Below are 18,556 nucleotides of genomic sequence, written 5' to 3' on the forward strand. Positions count from 1 at the left end.
GAATAAAACATTTTATAAATTGTAATTTGGTAAAGAGCAACATGATTTAAAGAAGAGGAAATTTAGTTAACCACGTAGAGTTCATAAATTTGGAAATTACGACAAGATCTGATGATTTAAGAAAGTTATGTAATGAGGAGACTTAGTATAAAATAAAAAAAATATATTCGGAGGCAATAATGGTTATCATTGTCAAAAAGCTAGAATTGAGATACGTTGTATTTGTAACATTTTCTATGCTAGCTCCACTAAGCGCCATACATTCTATCTTGGCTTTTCCTGCGTAAGAAAAGCGACTCGATTGGCCGCTGTGTGGATCGATCGGTGGCATGCATGCGTGTACCGTTCTGGCGTTCTATGCCTACTCCCATCTAGGCACTATTTTTAAAGTGTACGTTATTGTCGGATCTGGTCTAGAGCCGTCTAAAAATAGTTCGCTAGGGAAAAGGTTCATGAAAACGTCGCCTCGCCTAGGCCAAAGTGACGGCCGCGACGGACCAGACACTGCGCGCTCGTTCGTTCTAGTTAAGCGCCGCGTACCGTCCGCAATATTACGACCAGATATTCCTTCGCCCCTAGCGAAGCCAGCCACTAGCAGAGCGGGCGAGAAAAGCTGCCCAAAAACCGCGCCGTCCCTGGCAGAAAACGGGAAATCCTCCAACGAACCGGAGCCCTGTGGAACGAAGTGTTTGCTGAAAAATGTAGCTGATAGACAATAAGCCACGAACGAAGTGTTAAGTTACGTAGTTTAAGGAAGTAGAAAAGCAAGGTTGGTGCAGTTCGGGTGCGCCGTTTTCCCAGTGCTGCCCATTTCCAGAAAATCCACAACAACAACAGAAAAAAAAACAGGAAAAATTCTCCCTCAAGCAAAGCAAAGCAAGCTGCGTCAAGTTGCCTGCTCGTATGGTTCGACCGATTTCGTAATAAGAAGTCGCCGATCGAAGAAACCATTTATCTCCTGGTGGTGTGAAGAGTGTGTGCAGTTATTACCGAAACATAATGCGCAAATGTGTTTCTTGAGCAGGTCCGAAGTGATTGAGAAGTGATCGAATCTTACCAATATCGCCACGATATTCGTTGGCTGTAGAGAAAATATAGTGGCTATCCAGATTCAAGTGGAGCTCCGCAGCTCAGTGTTACCCGGATCGGAACACGTAATTTGTATACCTGTGTGTGCGTGTGTGCGTACGACGTGAAAATTTCCATCACACTTCCGCCTGCACCTGGAAGTAGTTGAAAGGGAGGAGGACATCGCAGGTAGCACCTAAAACTTGACCGTAATCGAGTGCTCTCTCGTCGAGATGGGAAGTAACTGCTGCAAGGGAGAAGCTGGTGCCCAGGTGTACAAAGGAAATGGAACCGAGATATCGATTGGACCCCGTCTACGGAAAAGGTATGTGCAACGGTAATTAGCCCTTTTCTGCCGCTGGCCATTCCCCGAAAAAGCGATCCCGCCAGGGGACTTTGTCACGATCGCACTCGAACTTTGTTTGATGCCTTCTACTCTACATTCCGTTGGTGACCTGCAATGTCGCGGAGGTGGTATCATCGCAAACGAACAAAAATAGACACACCAAGCGGTTCCCTTCCTGTCGTTCGGCTTTGTGAATGACTCGAACGGTACGGCAATCCTGTTGCAATCGATTGTGGCCACAATATAAACAGCGTGACCTTCACTGATGCCAGCGAAGAAAGCAGCAGGAACGGTGAAGAAAACACATATTTTTGAATCTTTATTGCATAAACCTATCGAGGGCCATCGTTGAGAGTCCTAGTGCATCGCGGCAAAAAGTCATACGTAATGCTTGCTTATTTGCGGAAAGCATAATCCTCGCCCAGTGCGAAAATTTTTGTTATATTTTAAGTTCCATTCCCGAGCTCGCGATGCAGCTGCCGGTCACGTAGCATTCCGATGCAACGGCTTCATGAGTTCGCTCCTGGTACTGGTGACCAGCATTTAACCAACCGTTTTCTCACCACTTGAGCAATAAAGGTTACCTACCATGCGTGCTATCTTGATTCATAGTGAATTATGTACATTTTGAACGATGGAGGCACCTGACGAAACAATGTTGTAAATGGTACCAGAATTATATGCATAGCTCTCATCTAATAGATCATGTTCTCTGGGTACCTAGTCCTGCGTAGTGCGTGGCCGATCTCTTGGTCAGTGGTCGCCAGTACAAAACTCTTGATACTGATCTGAGTAATTTACAAGTTCCTTCTTTATATAATAAAAAATAACAAGTTTGGCCAGGGATACCCATTTACGTGATAGGGAAATTTGTGTTAAATGGTTAGCGACTACATAGTAGGGAAATAGTTTCTGCTCAATTTTTATTCTAATTTTTTCTCCTATTCATTCAACAAACTCCTACTCTAGTATGTCCCTCCCAAATGGACTGTCCACATGTAGCCCCGTATATCCGAAATTGCGTAAACGGGTCCAATCCCAAACGCTTGGGGTGATGGAGCTACATGGCTAAGGTAGAATGAGGAACGGCAGTCCGGGTTACCGGGCTGCTTGAACGCCTGGGAGGGTGCAACCAGGCGCAACCAAATCTGCCCCTGGGCTGTAGGGCTAGTCACCCGGTCCCAGTAATTCTGACTAGCGAAAGGCATACAAGCAACAAACGATACGAATTCAACGGAAACATACCCCTGCAACGACCCCGGATAACGATTAAAAAGGGCTCATGGAACGTACGCAAAGTGTATAGAACCGAACCCTTGAAACAACTTGATGATGTACTAGGCAAGCTAAACATGGACCTCACTGCACTAGAAGCCATACACTAGGCATGTAGTGGTGTGCAGAGCAAGCGTAGCAGCAGCCTAAAACATCTACAAAAGCTTCCCAGACTGTGGCAACGTGCTGGGCACGGGCTAGGCCATATAGCTTGCGAAAACTTTTCCACAAACGATTTCCTGTCAAGATAGTTGAAGCTGCGTTGAATTTATAATCCCAGTGCTCGCATACACCTTCAAGGCATGAACCTTGCCTAACTTTGTAGAATTCTCTTGGCCCGGTTCGAGAGGAAGATGCTTAGAAGGATTTTTGATGCCGTATGTCTTCACAAATACACAATGGACAATGGAAGAGCCGATATAGTGACGAGCTCTATGAGTTGGAAGCTGGCGATGTCATAAAAATGGCACCGAAAGTACTTTTATGTTGTCCCGAGGAACCGATGGTGTAACCAAATTGATCTGCCAGCGTAAATGGAGGCGCAAGTAAAGCCGAGATACGGAATTGGACCAGTGTGACGAACAACCGTGAGTGGTTTCGGATGGAGCAACGTCAGGCCGAGACTGCTTAGCGGTTGTACTGCCAGATATGTAAGTAAATTTTTAAAAGTTAGCTTGGACAAAGATTTTAAATACGTCCGACCAGCTCAAAAAAAATTAAATATTTTTTTCATGGTACAAAAATCTTGACATGGCAGTCCTGAAACTTATCAAATTTAATTTAATTATAAATTTTATGAGTGTGATTTATTGATGTACACCAAGTGAAAAAAAGCCTAATAATAATAAATACTTTGTATACCTCTTTTCAACTCCTCCTCCTCCTTTTCATGGTACAAAAATCTTGACATGGCAGTCCTGAAACTTATCAAATTTAATTTAATTATAAATTTTATGAGTGTGATTTATTGATGTATACCAAGTGAAAAAAAGCCTAATAATAATAAATACTTTGTATACCTCTTTTCAACTCCTTTCCGGTTGAATATTTTGTTTAACTTGATAAGATTCTGCAGAGTTAGATTACTACTCGATTGTAAATACTTGTTTTTGTTTTTAAATTATTGGACCTTTTTTTTACTGCGGTTGCCGACCACTGGCTTGAGTTGACGATTGCTTAATGGGCGTCCGAACTGTGAGGACGCGCATTATTTGGCGTGCTCGCTCTGTTTCGCGGTCGCGTCCACCACCAGGATCGTCGTGGGTGCGTTGTTTTTTTTCGAAAATCCTGTCCTCTCAGATCAAGTTCACCGATGGTGGCGGTCAACGCGTCATCGGCGACCGATTATAAATATAGCATTATCGCGCACGCGTTAGCCCCCCCATGGATAACGGGCGCGGATAGGCCTCGAAGATGGAATGGCCGGCGACATAACATCTGTGTCGCGTCGGGTCGCCTTCGGCGTTGGACGATGCTTCCGGCGCGTTCGACCTACTCCCACCACCAGCGTGAGATCACACCGACGATCCGATGACGGGCGATCACACATGGCTGGGATCCTCCAACGGGCCATAGTGCGTCTTTAAACAGATCATCATTGGTCACGTCTCGGCTAGCCCCAACACCGCTACCTCCTATCGTTAAACAGTCTTCCCTAAAAACAGTCTTTTTCGCTTCATTACTCTGCAACGATCGGCATGCGGGTGGTGTGACACGGTGACAGATTGGAACAGTGTTCTAATTAAAAGACGCCTGGTATTTGCTGTGGTTTTAGATTATCTATGCTCGCCTGCCACATGGTGTTCCCGCATTTTTCTTTTTGACGGTTTTAACCTCAAAATGTTAACCTAATGAAGCTACAGCAAGTATTGGGAACTGTGCTTTGATCATTACATAATAAATTACACTCAATGCCAAACCAGCGTTTCGAAATGGCCGAGTCAATCGCTACATTGAACAACATTGCCTCTACTCCGAGTGCTGAGTGGAATTTGTCCTTGAGGATTCGAGCTGTAAAGCACAGCTCGAATTTGACCCTTATTCTTCATGTGTTTAGTGGGTGTGTAAATAAATAAAGGGCACTGTCTTTCAGCGTTGTTTCTATGTAAATATTTTTAGTTTGCTTTTTCTTTGGACCATATTTTTATCAGATTAATATAAATTGGAAAACGCTGCATTGATGATTTTCCTTTGAATCTATTTGTCTTTCATTTTGTTACTCCTTAATCTTTTAAACATCAATTTTATTACTAGATATTTTATTTACACAGTCGTTACGTGACAGCATACAAAAAAGTTGTTGTTTAGCTTCCTTGGGTTTTTATCTATAATATACTATGTTTCTTTCAATCTTGTCTGAAACAAGCTTGTGTTAGTCTTGTTAACCTGAAACAATTTTGTTTGTTTTAAATTTTAAATTTCAACTGGTATTAGCCCCAATTTAGATAACAAAATAGATGCACCAATCATATACGAATAGTGTGGCTAAAGTTTTTAATTTCTCTTCAAAATTCGAATAAATTGTTCAGGTATAAATGGCACTACTCTTGCTACACTTTAGTGACTTCAATAAGGGTAATTACGAATTCTTTATGGAAATTCTACACAGTAGTTGTTCTTTTTAGCTTTTGCATTTTTTAAGACTCCAAATAAGATAATAAAGCTATTTTTATAGTATAAGCATTGATGAAATAATAGCAATCAACTGCAATAGATGTTTTGAAGAAGTAGCATTTAGAGTGAAACTTTCATTTCTTTTCTTTGCAGTCCTGTGTACACGGAAATGATGCGAGAGGAAACATTCCAAGGTAAACCACGATTCAGATTGAGAGCGCATTTTCTAGCGTCAAAAATTACATTTCATTCTATCACTTTTCTTGTTGCAGTGGACGAAACCCCACACATTGGAGCACCATTCTTTCTGAGGAAACTTAACGATTACACGGTGCTGGTAGGCACGAAAGCGAAACTATCAGTACACATTTCGAACACCAAGGATGCCAAGGTAAGGGAATAGCGGTTTGTTTTTCTGAGTATTTTAGAACATTCTAATAAAGCACGATTTACCATCTTCCCCTAGGTCTCATGGTTCAAAGACGATCTTCTTCTACCCGAAACGGACCGTTACGTTTGCTCCAGCCTGGGCCAGCTACATTCACTCGAAATCGCCACCGTTCTGCCCGAGGACAACGCAAAATGGTCCTGCCAGGGCGAGAACTCGTTCGGCAAATGCGTCTGCAGTGGGCAGCTCACAGTGCGAGGTAAATAAAAATGGTGAATTTGTTGCCACCCAAAGAAACGACCCTTGGCATTGATGCATGTAATTTGTTTTGATTTAACCCACCCAGTCCCAGAAACCTACAAAGCTCCGGAGTTTGTTGACGAACTGCGAGCCATACTGACGAGCCAGGGTACGATCTCGCTCGAGTGCAAAGTGATCGGTTATCCCACGCCGGAGTTGAGCTGGTTCAAGGATGGAAATGAAATCAAGGCGGGTGACATGTTCGGGCTTACCATCAACGGAGGCGATCTGGGATCGTTGGGTGTGTACACCTGTGTGGCGAAGAACTGTGTCGGTACCAACAGCTCCAGCTCAAAGGTGCGCGTGCAGGAGACGCAGGAGACGACCATAAAAGACAAAACGATTGATAAGTACGTCAACTTGGCAAAGAATGCAAAACTGTATTTACTGTGGCCTCTAATGTGTGAAACGTTTACTTCCTCAGAATATCGCCGGTATTTATCGAAGAACTCGAAAGAATCAAGGGCAAGATTGGTGATCGACTTGAGCTGCGGTGCAAAAGTATGTTATCAATGGACAACACCCATTTGTGCATTTGTCAGTTATTAACCAACTGTGTTTCTTCTTGCTGTCCATTCCAGTTAATCTCTCTGCCGATCCGGTGAGCGTTCGCTGGTACAACCAGAGTGGGCTTATCGAGGCAAACGAAAAGTATTCCATGTTCGAAGATGGACTTGGGTGCTTCATTGTCGACATTAATGCCGCGGAGCTGTGCGATGCCGGCGAATGGAAGTGTGTTATTACTTGCAAAGACGGTCTGATAGGTATAACAACCAATGTGGTCGAATTGGATGGTAAGTGTAGTTTGAATCGTACTGCACATTGGAAAAAGAACTTGCAATACATTTTTCTTGTCTTTGAACCGCTACATTTTCAGTACCCAGAAACTATCGAGCTCCCCGGTTCATGGAAGGTCTGAAAGCTGTGCTGACCGAGGAAGGACTAGTGTCATTCGAGTGCAAGGTAATCGGTTATCCCACACCAATCCTTCGCTGGTACAAGGACGGGCGGGAGTTGAAGCCGGGTGATGTGTACCATCTGACGGGAGTGAATTCGCTCGGATCGTACTGCTGCGTGGCAAGAAATAGCCTTGGTGAAGCATCTAGCACTACTTTCCTCTCGGTGAATGACATCAAGGCGCAGCTAAACGAAGAGGAATGGATGAACCTGCTGCAGGTAAACCAGGCACCGATCTTCAAGACGGGCCTCATCAGCCGCGATGTAAACATTGCCGAGTCGTTCCGTCTATCGGTCGTGATCAGCTCGGTTTCTCGGCCCACGGTGAACTGGTACAAGGATGATCTGGTTGTGGACGGGACGGATAATTACAAAATTTCTTCCGATGAATCCACCTACACGTACTCCATTGATGTTGTAACGGCGCAGCTGGACGATCAGGGTGAGTGGAAGTGTGTGGCGACGAATGAGTTCGGTCAGGCGGGCACGTCCTGCTTCGTGAAGCTGATCATACCGAAGCACTACCGTAAGCCGAAGTTCCTCGAAAACCTTAAAGCGGTCATGCTACGCGATGGTACGGTCAACCTGGAATGCAAGGTAATCGGTGTACCGCAACCGGTGCTGAAGTGGTACAAGGATGGCACGGAGCTGAAACCGGGCGATATTCACCGCATCATTACTGGCCAGGATGGTAAGTGCTGCCTCGGAACGTACACGTGTGAGGCGGTGAACTGCATGGGATCGGTGAGCAGTACAGCTTCGTTGCACGGATACGATGGTATCGCAGACGAGGGACCTCTGCCACCGGAAGGTGCTGCAGCACTCGTAAAAGATGCATCCCTGTCAACAATCCACGAGGAGCGCACTTCGCAAATATTCGACACGGCCGCCTCGTACGAAAGTGCAGCAAGCAACGGTCGGGGCGAGATATCGTTTACTTTCGACGGTAAGGAGGTGTCGGTGTCGCTCTACGAAACACCTGAGTTGACGAACGATGAAGCGCTGCAGATTGTGCAGATGTTCGCTGATCAATTGCACCAGAATATTAACGAAAACGAGAACGTCACCAACATGCCGTCGTTGCGTTTCGTGAAGGAAACGTCCACCTCGGGCCAGTTGGTGATGGAGGCGCTTGTCATCGACGTACCGGTGGTGGAGGATGCCAACCTGTTCGAAGATGATCGCCGCACGGACTTCGACATTGACGAGATGCACGATGAGAACACGTTCACCTTCGAAAGTGGAATTGCCTCGTCGAAGGTTCGCACGCAACGACATAGCAGTAACGATCAGGATGAGTTCCGCAGTATGACCTCATCGGAGCACTCCGACCTGGAGCGTGACGTGATGATGAGCATTCTCAGCCGGGACAGTCTTCCGGTTCTGACGAGCCCAGCTAAGACAGTCGACGTCGCGACAGGTGACGATACGCGTCAGCGATTGCTTTCGCTGGTAGAAACGGTCATCTTCCATCTTGCCTCTATTCGTGAGGAGGTACGGAATCAGTCGGATTTGGCGATTACGGCGAGCTTCATGGAGCGAAGCGATAAAATTCTTGCCGATATACTCTACCCAGTACAGCAGCTGCACAAGAACCTAGCAAATACGTCAACGCTGGAGAGTCTGCTCGATCCGCTGGAACTGTTAGCACGTGGACTGAGCGTCGTGGAGAAGTGCGTACAAATCGGTGGCTATAGTCGGACGTTCGTTTACCGAACTAGCGTGTGTATCGTTGAGGGGTGTGGCAAGCAGATACTGAACTGCCTGACAGATCTACGTATCCTAGCCGGCCAGCAGCTAGAGGCGGATTTTGTCACCCAACAGAAGATCTACATGGCGATCCTGGAGATTCAAACAAGCATCGAGTCGGCGCAGGAAAGCATTCAGTCTCAGCGTATTCTCCAGCAGGCAGACTCGGTTGCTGCCATGCAGGATGTGACTAGCATCGTGACTAATCGCTCAATTTTCGAGGACATCGATTTCATCCTTAAATCTGAGGAACCGCTCGGTTTGCTGCAAGTGAAGAACCTGCAAATCACGGTGCTAGAGTTTGAGAAATCATTAGCTACCATTCTGACGATCGTTTCACAATCGGAAAATTGTAACGTGCGCTCGGAAATCGCTAGATTTGGATTGACGGAGGTTTTGCTTGAGCTGAAGAACAAGACCGAGGTATTGATGGTACAATGTAGCGAACAGAGACAGCAAAAAATTGTAGGCAGTGAAATGAAGCCAGCTGTTGTCGAGTTGAACAGTTTAGTAGAGATGGTCGAGGCTAATGAATCTTACGCGGAGGTTATCAGTTGTCTCAATGACATGTTTGTGCCGCTGGAGGAAATGAAGACAGCTCTGTCGAAGTTGACAAACGAACTGCGCCATGTACCGGAAAGCGAGTACAACAGTAACCAGGCGCTGGAACAGCAGATCGAAGAGTTCTACGAACTCATCGTACATCTGAAAGAGGAGATTCAGCGTGCTAGCAAGGACTTCCGCGACAGTGCGGATGTTTTCGAGCGATTGGAAGAATGTCTCAACCGCCTGTTCTGCATTCATACGGCGGACTCTATCGATAACGAAGAGTGCGCTCGAATGGAAATTGTACTAATACAGCTTTTGATGAATCATCTTACGAAACTTGAGCTTTCACTACAGGAGAAAACGGAACAGGATATGCTGTCGTTTATGGCGACGGCTTTCCTGAACGTGCACGACAATCTCCAGCACTTCAGCTACATGCGCTCGAATAGCAAGTATGAAAAAATTCGTCAAGATATCTTGCACCATGCTAGAAAGATGGTATTTTTCTTGATAGAAACAGAAACATCTCTTACCACAGTTGTGGAGCGGCGTAAGGCTATTTATGAAATGGCTCTATTTTCTATTCACACCGATTGTAAAAGAATACGGGAGGCTACAGAAAAGTATGCAATCGAAATTTTCGGCGAACGTCAGAAGTGTGAAATCCTTACGGAATCTCTAGACAGCCTAAGCGAGTGTGCAACTGCTGCCTTGAAATCACACGAGCAGTCACAATCCGCCGAAAACGAGGTTGTGTTCGATTCATTGCTAAGGTTTGCGATCAGCATGCGTACTACGTGTGATATAATGGATGATCAAACAATGACTTCCACGATAGATGCAGACAAGATACTTAACCAATACACATGCTTGCAGGCTGCAGCAGAATCATATGCTTTATATAATACCAACGAAATGGCTCGGTCTAGTGAAACCTTTGCAGAATCGTTAACTGAAATAGTGAAGGTTGCCACTCCTGAGAAAGTGTTTGTAACGTATGAAGAAAACACTAAACTGCACAGCCAATGTCAGTCGATCAAGGCAAGCATAGCAGATCTAAAAGATTTTATAGGCGAAACAAAATCAGCATCAGTGTATCAAAAGCCTCTAACTGAACTTGAAGATATAGTAGAAACGCTTGTCGGACAGCCTACGCAACTCGAGAGTATTGAATTTGTGAATGCCATCGCTTCTCCGATCGCGAAGGCCACCGAGACACTGAAGAACATCGATCTCCAGGCAGCTCATGTGCAGCCGTCGGTCGTTCTGGAGGATTGTCTGCTAGAAATGTGTGCATCCTTAGAGAAGGCTCAAACAACACACACTGTAGAAAAGGCCCAAGAGAGCACAGCTCATTTCAAGTTGGTTGATACAGTGACCCATGTGCAGCACGATATTCGAGAATGCATTCAGTTGGAGAAGGACACTAGAGAAAAGAACTCGAAGCTGCAACAAGGCGCTTTGGAGTCGCTGAAGCAATCCTTGTCCGAAGTCCAGCAGCTTGTGAAGTCGGACATTGTGGTGAAAGAGGTTTCGAAGCCTTTGGTTGCCTTGGAAACCACTATCAACGAGCTCATTGGACAACCTATGCAGCTCGAGAGCATTGAGTTTGTGAATGCCATCGCTTCTCCGATCGCAAAGGTCACCGAGACACTGAAGAACATCGATCTCCAGGCAGCTCATGTGCAGCCGACGGTCGTTGTGGAAGATTGTCTGCTAGAAATGTGTGCATCCTTAGAGAAGGCTCAAACAACACACACTGTAGAAAAGGCCCAAGAGAGCACAGCTCATAGCAAGTTGGTTGATACAGTGACCCATGTACAGCACGATATTCGAGAATGCATTCAGTTGGAGAAGGACACTAGAGAAAAGAACTCGAAGCTGCAACAAGGCGCTTTGGAGTCGCTGAAGCAATCCTTGTTCGAAGTCCAGCAGCTTGTGAAGTCGGACATTGTGGTGAAAGAGGTTTCGAAGCCTTTGGTAGCCTTGGAAACCACTATCAACGAGCTCATTGGACAACCTATGCAGCTCGAGAGCATTGAGTTTGTGAATGCCATCGCTTCTCCGATCGCAAAGGTCACCGAGACACTGAAGAACATCGATCTCCAGGCAGCTCATATGCAGCCGACGGTCGTTCTGGAGGATTGTCTGCTAGAAATGTGTGCATCCTTAGAGAAGGCTCAAACAACACACACTGTAGAAAAGGCCCAAGAGAGCACAGCTCATTTCAAGTTGGTTGATACAGTGACCCATGTGCAGCACGATATTCGAGAATGCATTCAGTTGGAGAAGGACACTAGAGAAAAGAACTCGAAGCTGCAACAAGGCGCTTTGGAGTCGCTGAAGCAATCCTTGTCCGAAGTCCAGCAGCTTGTGAAGTCGGACATTGTGGTGAAAGAGGTTTCGAAGCCTTTGGTTGCCTTGGAAACCACTATCAACGAGCTCATTGGACAACCTATGCAGCTCGAGAGCATTGAGTTTGTGAATGCCATCGCTTCTCCGATCGCAAAGGTCACCGAGACACTGAAGAAAATCGATCTCCAGGCAGCTCATGTGCAGCCGACGGTCGTTCTGGAGGATTGTCTGCTAGAAATGTGTGCATCCTTAGAGAAGGCTCAAACAACATACACTGTAGAAAAGGCCCAAGAGAGCACAGCTCATAGCAAGTTGGTTGATACAGTGACCCATGTGCAGCACGATATTCGAGAATGCATTCAGTTGGAGAAGGACACTAGAGAAAAGAACTCGAAGCTGCAACAAGGCGCTTTGGAGTCGCTGAAGCAATCCTTGTCCGAAGTCCAGCAGCTTGTGAAGTCGGACATTGTGGTGAAAGAGGTTTCGAAGCCTTTGGTTGCCTTGGAAACCACTATCAACGAGCTCATTGGACAACCTATGCAGCTCGAGAGCATTGAGTTTGTGAATGCCATCGCTTCTCCGATCGCAAAGGTCACCGAGACACTGAAGAACATCGATCTCCAGGCAGCTCATGTGCAGCCCACGGTCGTTGTGGAAGATTGTCTGCTAGAAATGTGTGCATCCTTAGAGAAGGCTCAAACAACACACACTGTAGAAAAGGCCCAAGAGAGCACAGCTCATAGCAAGTTGGTTGATACGGTGACCCATGTGCAGCACGATATTCGAGAATGCATTCAGTTGGAGAAGGACACTAGAGAAAAGAACTCGAAGCTGCAACAAGGCGCTTTGGAGTCGCTGAAGCAATCCTTGTCCGAAGTCCAGCAGCTTGTGAAGTCGGACATTGTGGTGAAAGAGGTTTCGAAGCCTTTGGTTGCCTTGGAAACCACTATCAACGAGCTCATTGGACAACCTATGCAGCTCGAGAGCATTGAGTTTGTGAATGCCATCGCTTCTCCGATCGCAAAGGTCACCGAGACACTGAAGAACATCGATCTCCAGGCAGCTCATGTGCAGCCGACGGTCGTTCTGGAGGATTGTCTGCTAGAAATGTGTGCATCCTTAGAGAAGGCTCAAACAACATACACTGTAGAAAAGGCCCAAGAGAGCACAGCTCATAGCAAGTTGGTTGATACAGTGACCCATGTGCAGCACGATATTCGAGAATGCATTCAGTTGGAGAAGGACACTAGAGAAAAGAACTCGAAGCTGCAACAAGGCGCTTTGGAGTCGCTGAAGCAATCCTTGTTTGAAGTCCAGCAGCTTGTGAAGTCGGACATTGTGCTGAAAGAGGTTTCGAAGCCTTTGGTTGCCTTGGAAACCACTATCAACGAGCTCATTGGACAACCTATGCAGCTCGAGAGCATTGAGTTTGTGAATGCCATCGCTTCTCCGATCGCAAAGGTCACCGAGACACTGAAGAAAATCGATCTCCAGGCAGCTCATGTGCAGCCGACGGTCGTTCTGGAGGATTGTCTGCTAGAAATGTGTGCATCCTTAGAGAAGGCTCAAACAACATACACTGTAGAAAAGGCCCAAGAGAGCACAGCTCATAGCAAGTTGGTTGATACAGTGACCCATGTGCAGCACGATATTCGAGAATGCATTCAGTTGGAGAAGGACACTAGAGAAAAGAACTCGAAGCTGCAACAAGGCGCTTTGGAGTCGCTGAAGCAATCCTTGTCCGAAGTCCAGCAGCTTGTGAAGTCGGACATTGTGGTGAAAGAGGTTTCGAAGCCTTTGGTTGCCTTGGAAACCACTATCAACGAGCTCATTGGACAACCTATGCAGCTCGAGAGCATTGAGTTTGTGAATGCCATCGCTTCTCCGATCGCAAAGGTCACCGAGACACTGAAGAACATCGATCTCCAGGCAGCTCATGTGCAGCCCACGGTCGTTGTGGAAGATTGTCTGCTAGAAATGTGTGCATCCTTAGAGAAGGCTCAAACAACACACACTGTAGAAAAGGCCCAAGAGAGCACAGCTCATAGCAAGTTGGTTGATACAGTGACCCATGTGCAGCACGATATTCGAGAATGCATTCAGTTGGAGAAGGACACTAGAGAAAAGAACTCGAAGCTGCAACAAGGCGCTTTGGAGTCGCTGAAGCAATCCTTGTCCGAAGTCCAGCAGCTTGTGAAGTCGGACATTGTGGTGAAAGAGGTTTCGAAGCCTTTGGTTGCCTTGGAAACCACTATCAACGAGCTCATTGGACAACCTATGCAGCTCGAGAGCATTGAGTTTGTGAATGCCATCGCTTCTCCGATCGCAAAGGTCACCGAGACACTGAAGAACATCGATCTCCAGGCAGCTCATGTGCAGCCGACGGTCGTTCTGGAGGATTGTCTGCTAGAAATGTGTGCATCCTTAGAGAAGGCTCAAACAACATACACTGTAGAAAAGGCCCAAGAGAGCACAGCTCATAGCAAGTTGGTTGATACAGTGACCCATGTGCAGCACGATATTCGAGAATGCATTCAGTTGGAGAAGGACACTAGAGAAAAGAACTCGAAGCTGCAACAAGGCGCTTTGGAGTCGCTGAAGCAATCCTTGTTTGAAGTCCAGCAGCTTGTGAAGTCGGACATTGTGCTGAAAGAGGTTTCGAAGCCTTTGGTTGCCTTGGAAACCACTATCAACGAGCTCATTGGACAACCTATGCAGCTCGAGAGCATTGAGTTTGTGAATGCCATCGCTTCTCCGATCGCAAAGGTCACCGAGACACTGAAGAAAATCGATCTCCAGGCAGCTCATGTGCAGCCGACGGTCGTTCTGGAGGATTGTCTGCTAGAAATGTGTGCATCCTTAGAGAAGGCTCAAACAACATACACTGTAGAAAAGGCCCAAGAGAGCACAGCTCATAGCAAGTTGGTTGATACAGTGACCCATGTGCAGCACGATATTCGAGAATGCATTCAGTTGGAGAAGGACACTAGAGAAAAGAACTCGAAGCTGCAACAAGGCGCTTTGGAGTCGCTGAAGCAATCCTTGTCCGAAGTCCAGCAGCTTGTGAAGTCGGACATTGTGGTGAAAGAGGTTTCGAAGCCTTTGGTTGCCTTGGAAACCACTATCAACGAGCTCATTGGACAACCTATGCAGCTCGAGAGCATTGAGTTTGTGAATGCCATCGCTTCTCCGATCGCAAAGGTCACCGAGACACTGAAGAACATCGATCTCCAGGCAGCTCATGTGCAGCCCACGGTCGTTGTGGAAGATTGTCTGCTAGAAATGTGTGCATCCTTAGAGAAGGCTCAAACAACACACACTGTAGAAAAGGCCCAAGAGAGCACAGCTCATAGCAAGTTGGTTGATACAGTGACCCATGTGCAGCACGATATTCGAGAATGCATTCAGTTGGAGAAGGACACTAGAGAAAAGAACTCGAAGCTGCAACAAGGCGCTTTGGAGTCGCTGAAGCAATCCTTGTCCGAAGTCCAGCAGCTTGTGAAGTCGGACATTGTGGTGAAAGAGGTTTCGAAGCCTTTGGTTGCCTTGGAAACCACTATCAACGAGCTCATTGGACAACCTATGCAGCTCGAGAGCATTGAGTTTGTGAATGCCATCGCTTCTCCGATCGCAAAGGTCACCGAGACACTGAAGAACATCGATCTCCAGGCAGCTCATGTGCAGCCGACGGTCGTTCTGGAGGATTGTCTGCTAGAAATGTGTGCATCCTTAGAGAAGGCTCAAACAACATACACTGTAGAAAAGGCCCAAGAGAGCACAGCTCATAGCAAGTTGGTTGATACAGTGACCCATGTGCAGCACGATATTCGAGAATGCATTCAGTTGGAGAAGGACACTAGAGAAAAGAACTCGAAGCTGCAACAAGGCGCTTTGGAGTCGCTGAAGCAATCCTTGTCCGAAGTCCAGCAGCTTGTGAAGTCGGACATTGTGGTGAAAGAGGTTTCGAAGCCTTTGGTTGCCTTGGAAACCACTATCAACGAGCTCATTGGACAACCTATGCAGCTCGAGAGCATTGAGTTTGTGAATGCCATCGCTTCTCCGATCGCAAAGGTCACCGAGACACTGAAGAAAATCGATCTCCAGGCAGCTCATGTGCAGCCGACGGTCGTTCTGGAGGATTGTCTGCTAGAAATGTGTGCATCCTTAGAGAAGGCTCAAACAACATACACTGTAGAAAAGCCCCAAGAGAGCACAGCTCATAGCAAGTTGGTTGATACAGTGACCCATGTGCAGCACGATATTCGAGAATGCATTCAGTTGGAGAAGGACACTAGAGAAAAGAACTCGAAGCTGCAACAAGGCGCTTTGGAGTCGCTGAAGCAATCCTTGTTTGAAGTCCAGCAGCTTGTGAAGTCGGACATTGTGCTGAAAGAGGTTTCGAAGCCTTTGGTTGCCTTGGAAACCACTATCAACGAGCTCATTGGACAACCTATGCAGCTCGAGAGCATTGAGTTTGTGAATGCCTTCGCTTCTCCGATCGCAAAGGTCACCGAGACACTGAAGAAAATCGATCTCCAGGCAGCTCATGTGCAGCCGACGGTCGTTCTGGAGGATTGTCTGCTAGAAATGTGTGCATCCTTAGAGAAGGCTCAAACAACATACACTGTAGAAAAGGCCCAAGAGAGCACAGCTCATAGCAAGTTGGTTGATACAGTGACCCATGTGCAGCACGATATTCGAGAATGCATTCAGTTGGAGAAGGACACTAGAGAAAAGAACTCGAAGCTGCAACAAGGCGCTTTGGAGTCGCTGAAGCAATCCTTGTCCGAAGTCCAGCAGCTTGTGAAGTCGGACATTGTGGTGAAAGAGGTTTCGAAGCCTTTGGTTGCCTTGGAAACCACTATCAACGAGCTCATTGGACAACCTATGCAGCTCGAGAGCATTGAGTTTGTGAATGCCATCGCTTCTCCGATCGCAAAGGTCACCGAGACACTGAAGAACATCGATCTCCAGGCAGCTCATGTGCAGCCCACGGTCGTTGTGGAAGATTGTCTGCTAGAAATGTGTGCATCCTTAGAGAAGGCTCAAACAACACACACTGTAGAAAAGGCCCAAGAGAGCACAGCTCATAGCAAGTTGGTTGATACAGTGACCCATGTGCAGCACGATATTCGAGAATGCATTCAGTTGGAGAAGGACACTAGAGAAAAGAACTCGAAGCTGCAACAAGGCGCTTTGGAGTCGCTGAAGCAATCCTTGTCCGAAGTCCAGCAGCTTGTGAAGTCGGACATTGTGGTGAAAGAGGTTTCGAAGCCTTTGGTTGCCTTGGAAACCACTATCAACGAGCTCATTGGACAACCTATGCAGCTCGAGAGCATTGAGTTTGTGAATGCCATCGCTTCTCCGATCGCAAAGGTCACCGAGACACTGAAGAACATCGATCTCCAGGCAGCTCATGTGCAGCCGACGGTCGTTCTGGAGGATTGTCTGCTAGAAATGTGTGCATCCTTAGAGAAGGCTCAAACAACATACACTGTAGAAAAGGCCCAAGAGAGCACAGCTCATAGCAAGTTGGTTGATACAGTGACCCATGTGCAGCACGATATTCGAGAATGCATTCATTTAGAGAAGGACACTAGAGAAAAGAACTCGAAGCTGCAACAAGGCGCTTTGGAGTCGCTGAAGCAATCCTTGTCCGAAGTCCAGCAGCTTGTGAAGTCGGACATTGTGGTGAAAGAGGTTTCGAAGCCTTTGGTTGCCTTGGAAACCACTATCAACGAGCTCATTGGACAACCTATGCAGCTCGAGAGCATTGAGTTTGTGAATGCCATCGCTTCTCCGATCGCAAAGGTCACCGAGACACTGAAGAACATCGATCTCCAGGCAGCTCATGTGCAGCCGTCGGTCGTTCTGGAGGATTGTCTGCTAGAAATGTGTGCATCCTTAGAGAAGGCTCAAACAACACACACTGTAGAAAAGGCCCAAGAGAGCACAGCTCATAGCAAGTTGATTGATACAGTGACCCATGTGCAGCACGATATTCGAGAATGCATTCAGTTGGAGAAGGACACTAGAGAAAAGAACTCGAAGCTGCAACAAGGCGCTTTGGAGTCGCTGAAGCAATCCTTGTCCGAAGTCCAGCAGTTTGTGAAGTCGGACATTGTGGTGAAAGAGGTTTCGAAGCCTTTGGTTGCCTTGGAAACCACTATCAACGAGCTCATTGGACAACCTATGCAGCTCGAGAGCATTGAGTTTGTGAATGCCATCGCTTCTCCGATCGCAAAGGTCACCGAGACACTGAAGAACATCGATCTCCAGGCAGCTCATGTGCAGCCGACGGTCGTTCTGGAGGATTGTCTGCTAGAAATGTGTGCATCCTTAGAGAAGGCTCAAACAACACACACTGTAGAGAAGGCTCAAGAGAGCACAGCTCATAGCAAGTTGGTTGATACAGTGACCCATGTGCAGCACGATATTCGAGAATGCATTCAGTTGGAGAAGGACACTAGAGAAAAGAACTCGAAGCTGCAACAAGGCGCTTTGGAGTCGCTGAAGCAATCCTTGTCCGAAGTCCAGCAGCTTGTGAAGTCGGACATTGTGGTGAAAGAGGTTTCGAAGCCTTTGGTTGCCTTGGAAACCACTATCAACGAGCTCATTGGACAACCTATGCAGCTCGAGAGCATTGAGTTTGTGAATGCCATCGCTTCTTCGATCGCAAAGGTCACCGAGACACTGAAGAACATCGATCTCCAGGCAGCTCATGTGCAGCCGACGGTCGTTGTGGAAGATTGTCTGCTAGAAATGTGTGCATCCTTAGAGAAGGCTCAAACAACACACACTGTAGAAAAGGCCCAAGAGAGCACAGCTCATTTCAAGTTGGTTGATACAGTGACCCATGTGCAGCACGATATTCGAGAATGCATTCAGTTGGAGAAGGACACTAGAGAAAAGAACTCGAAGCTGCAACGAGGCGCTTTGGAGTCGCTGAAGCAATC

At 46.8% G+C, this 18,556-nt stretch overlaps 1 protein-coding gene across 1 annotated transcript; it reads left to right on the plus strand.

The window, feature by feature from the left end:
- Positions 1–1,301: 1,301 nt before the first annotated feature.
- LOC131261405 (uncharacterized) lies at positions 1,302–18,549 on the plus strand. The gene is made up of 9 exons (XM_058263437.1): positions 1,302–1,393; positions 5,456–5,496; positions 5,575–5,693; positions 5,769–5,949; positions 6,037–6,340; positions 6,415–6,491; positions 6,572–6,784; positions 6,868–18,364; positions 18,465–18,549. The coding sequence occupies exons 1-9, from the start codon at positions 1,302–1,304 to the stop codon at positions 18,547–18,549; spliced, it is 12,609 nt and encodes a 4,202-aa protein (XP_058119420.1).
- Positions 18,550–18,556: the final 7 nt, after the last annotated feature.

The sequence above is a fragment of the Anopheles coustani genome, chromosome 3 (genome assembly GCF_943734705.1).
Source record: "Anopheles coustani chromosome 3, idAnoCousDA_361_x.2, whole genome shotgun sequence".
Classification (NCBI taxonomy): domain Eukaryota; kingdom Metazoa; phylum Arthropoda; class Insecta; order Diptera; family Culicidae; genus Anopheles; species Anopheles coustani.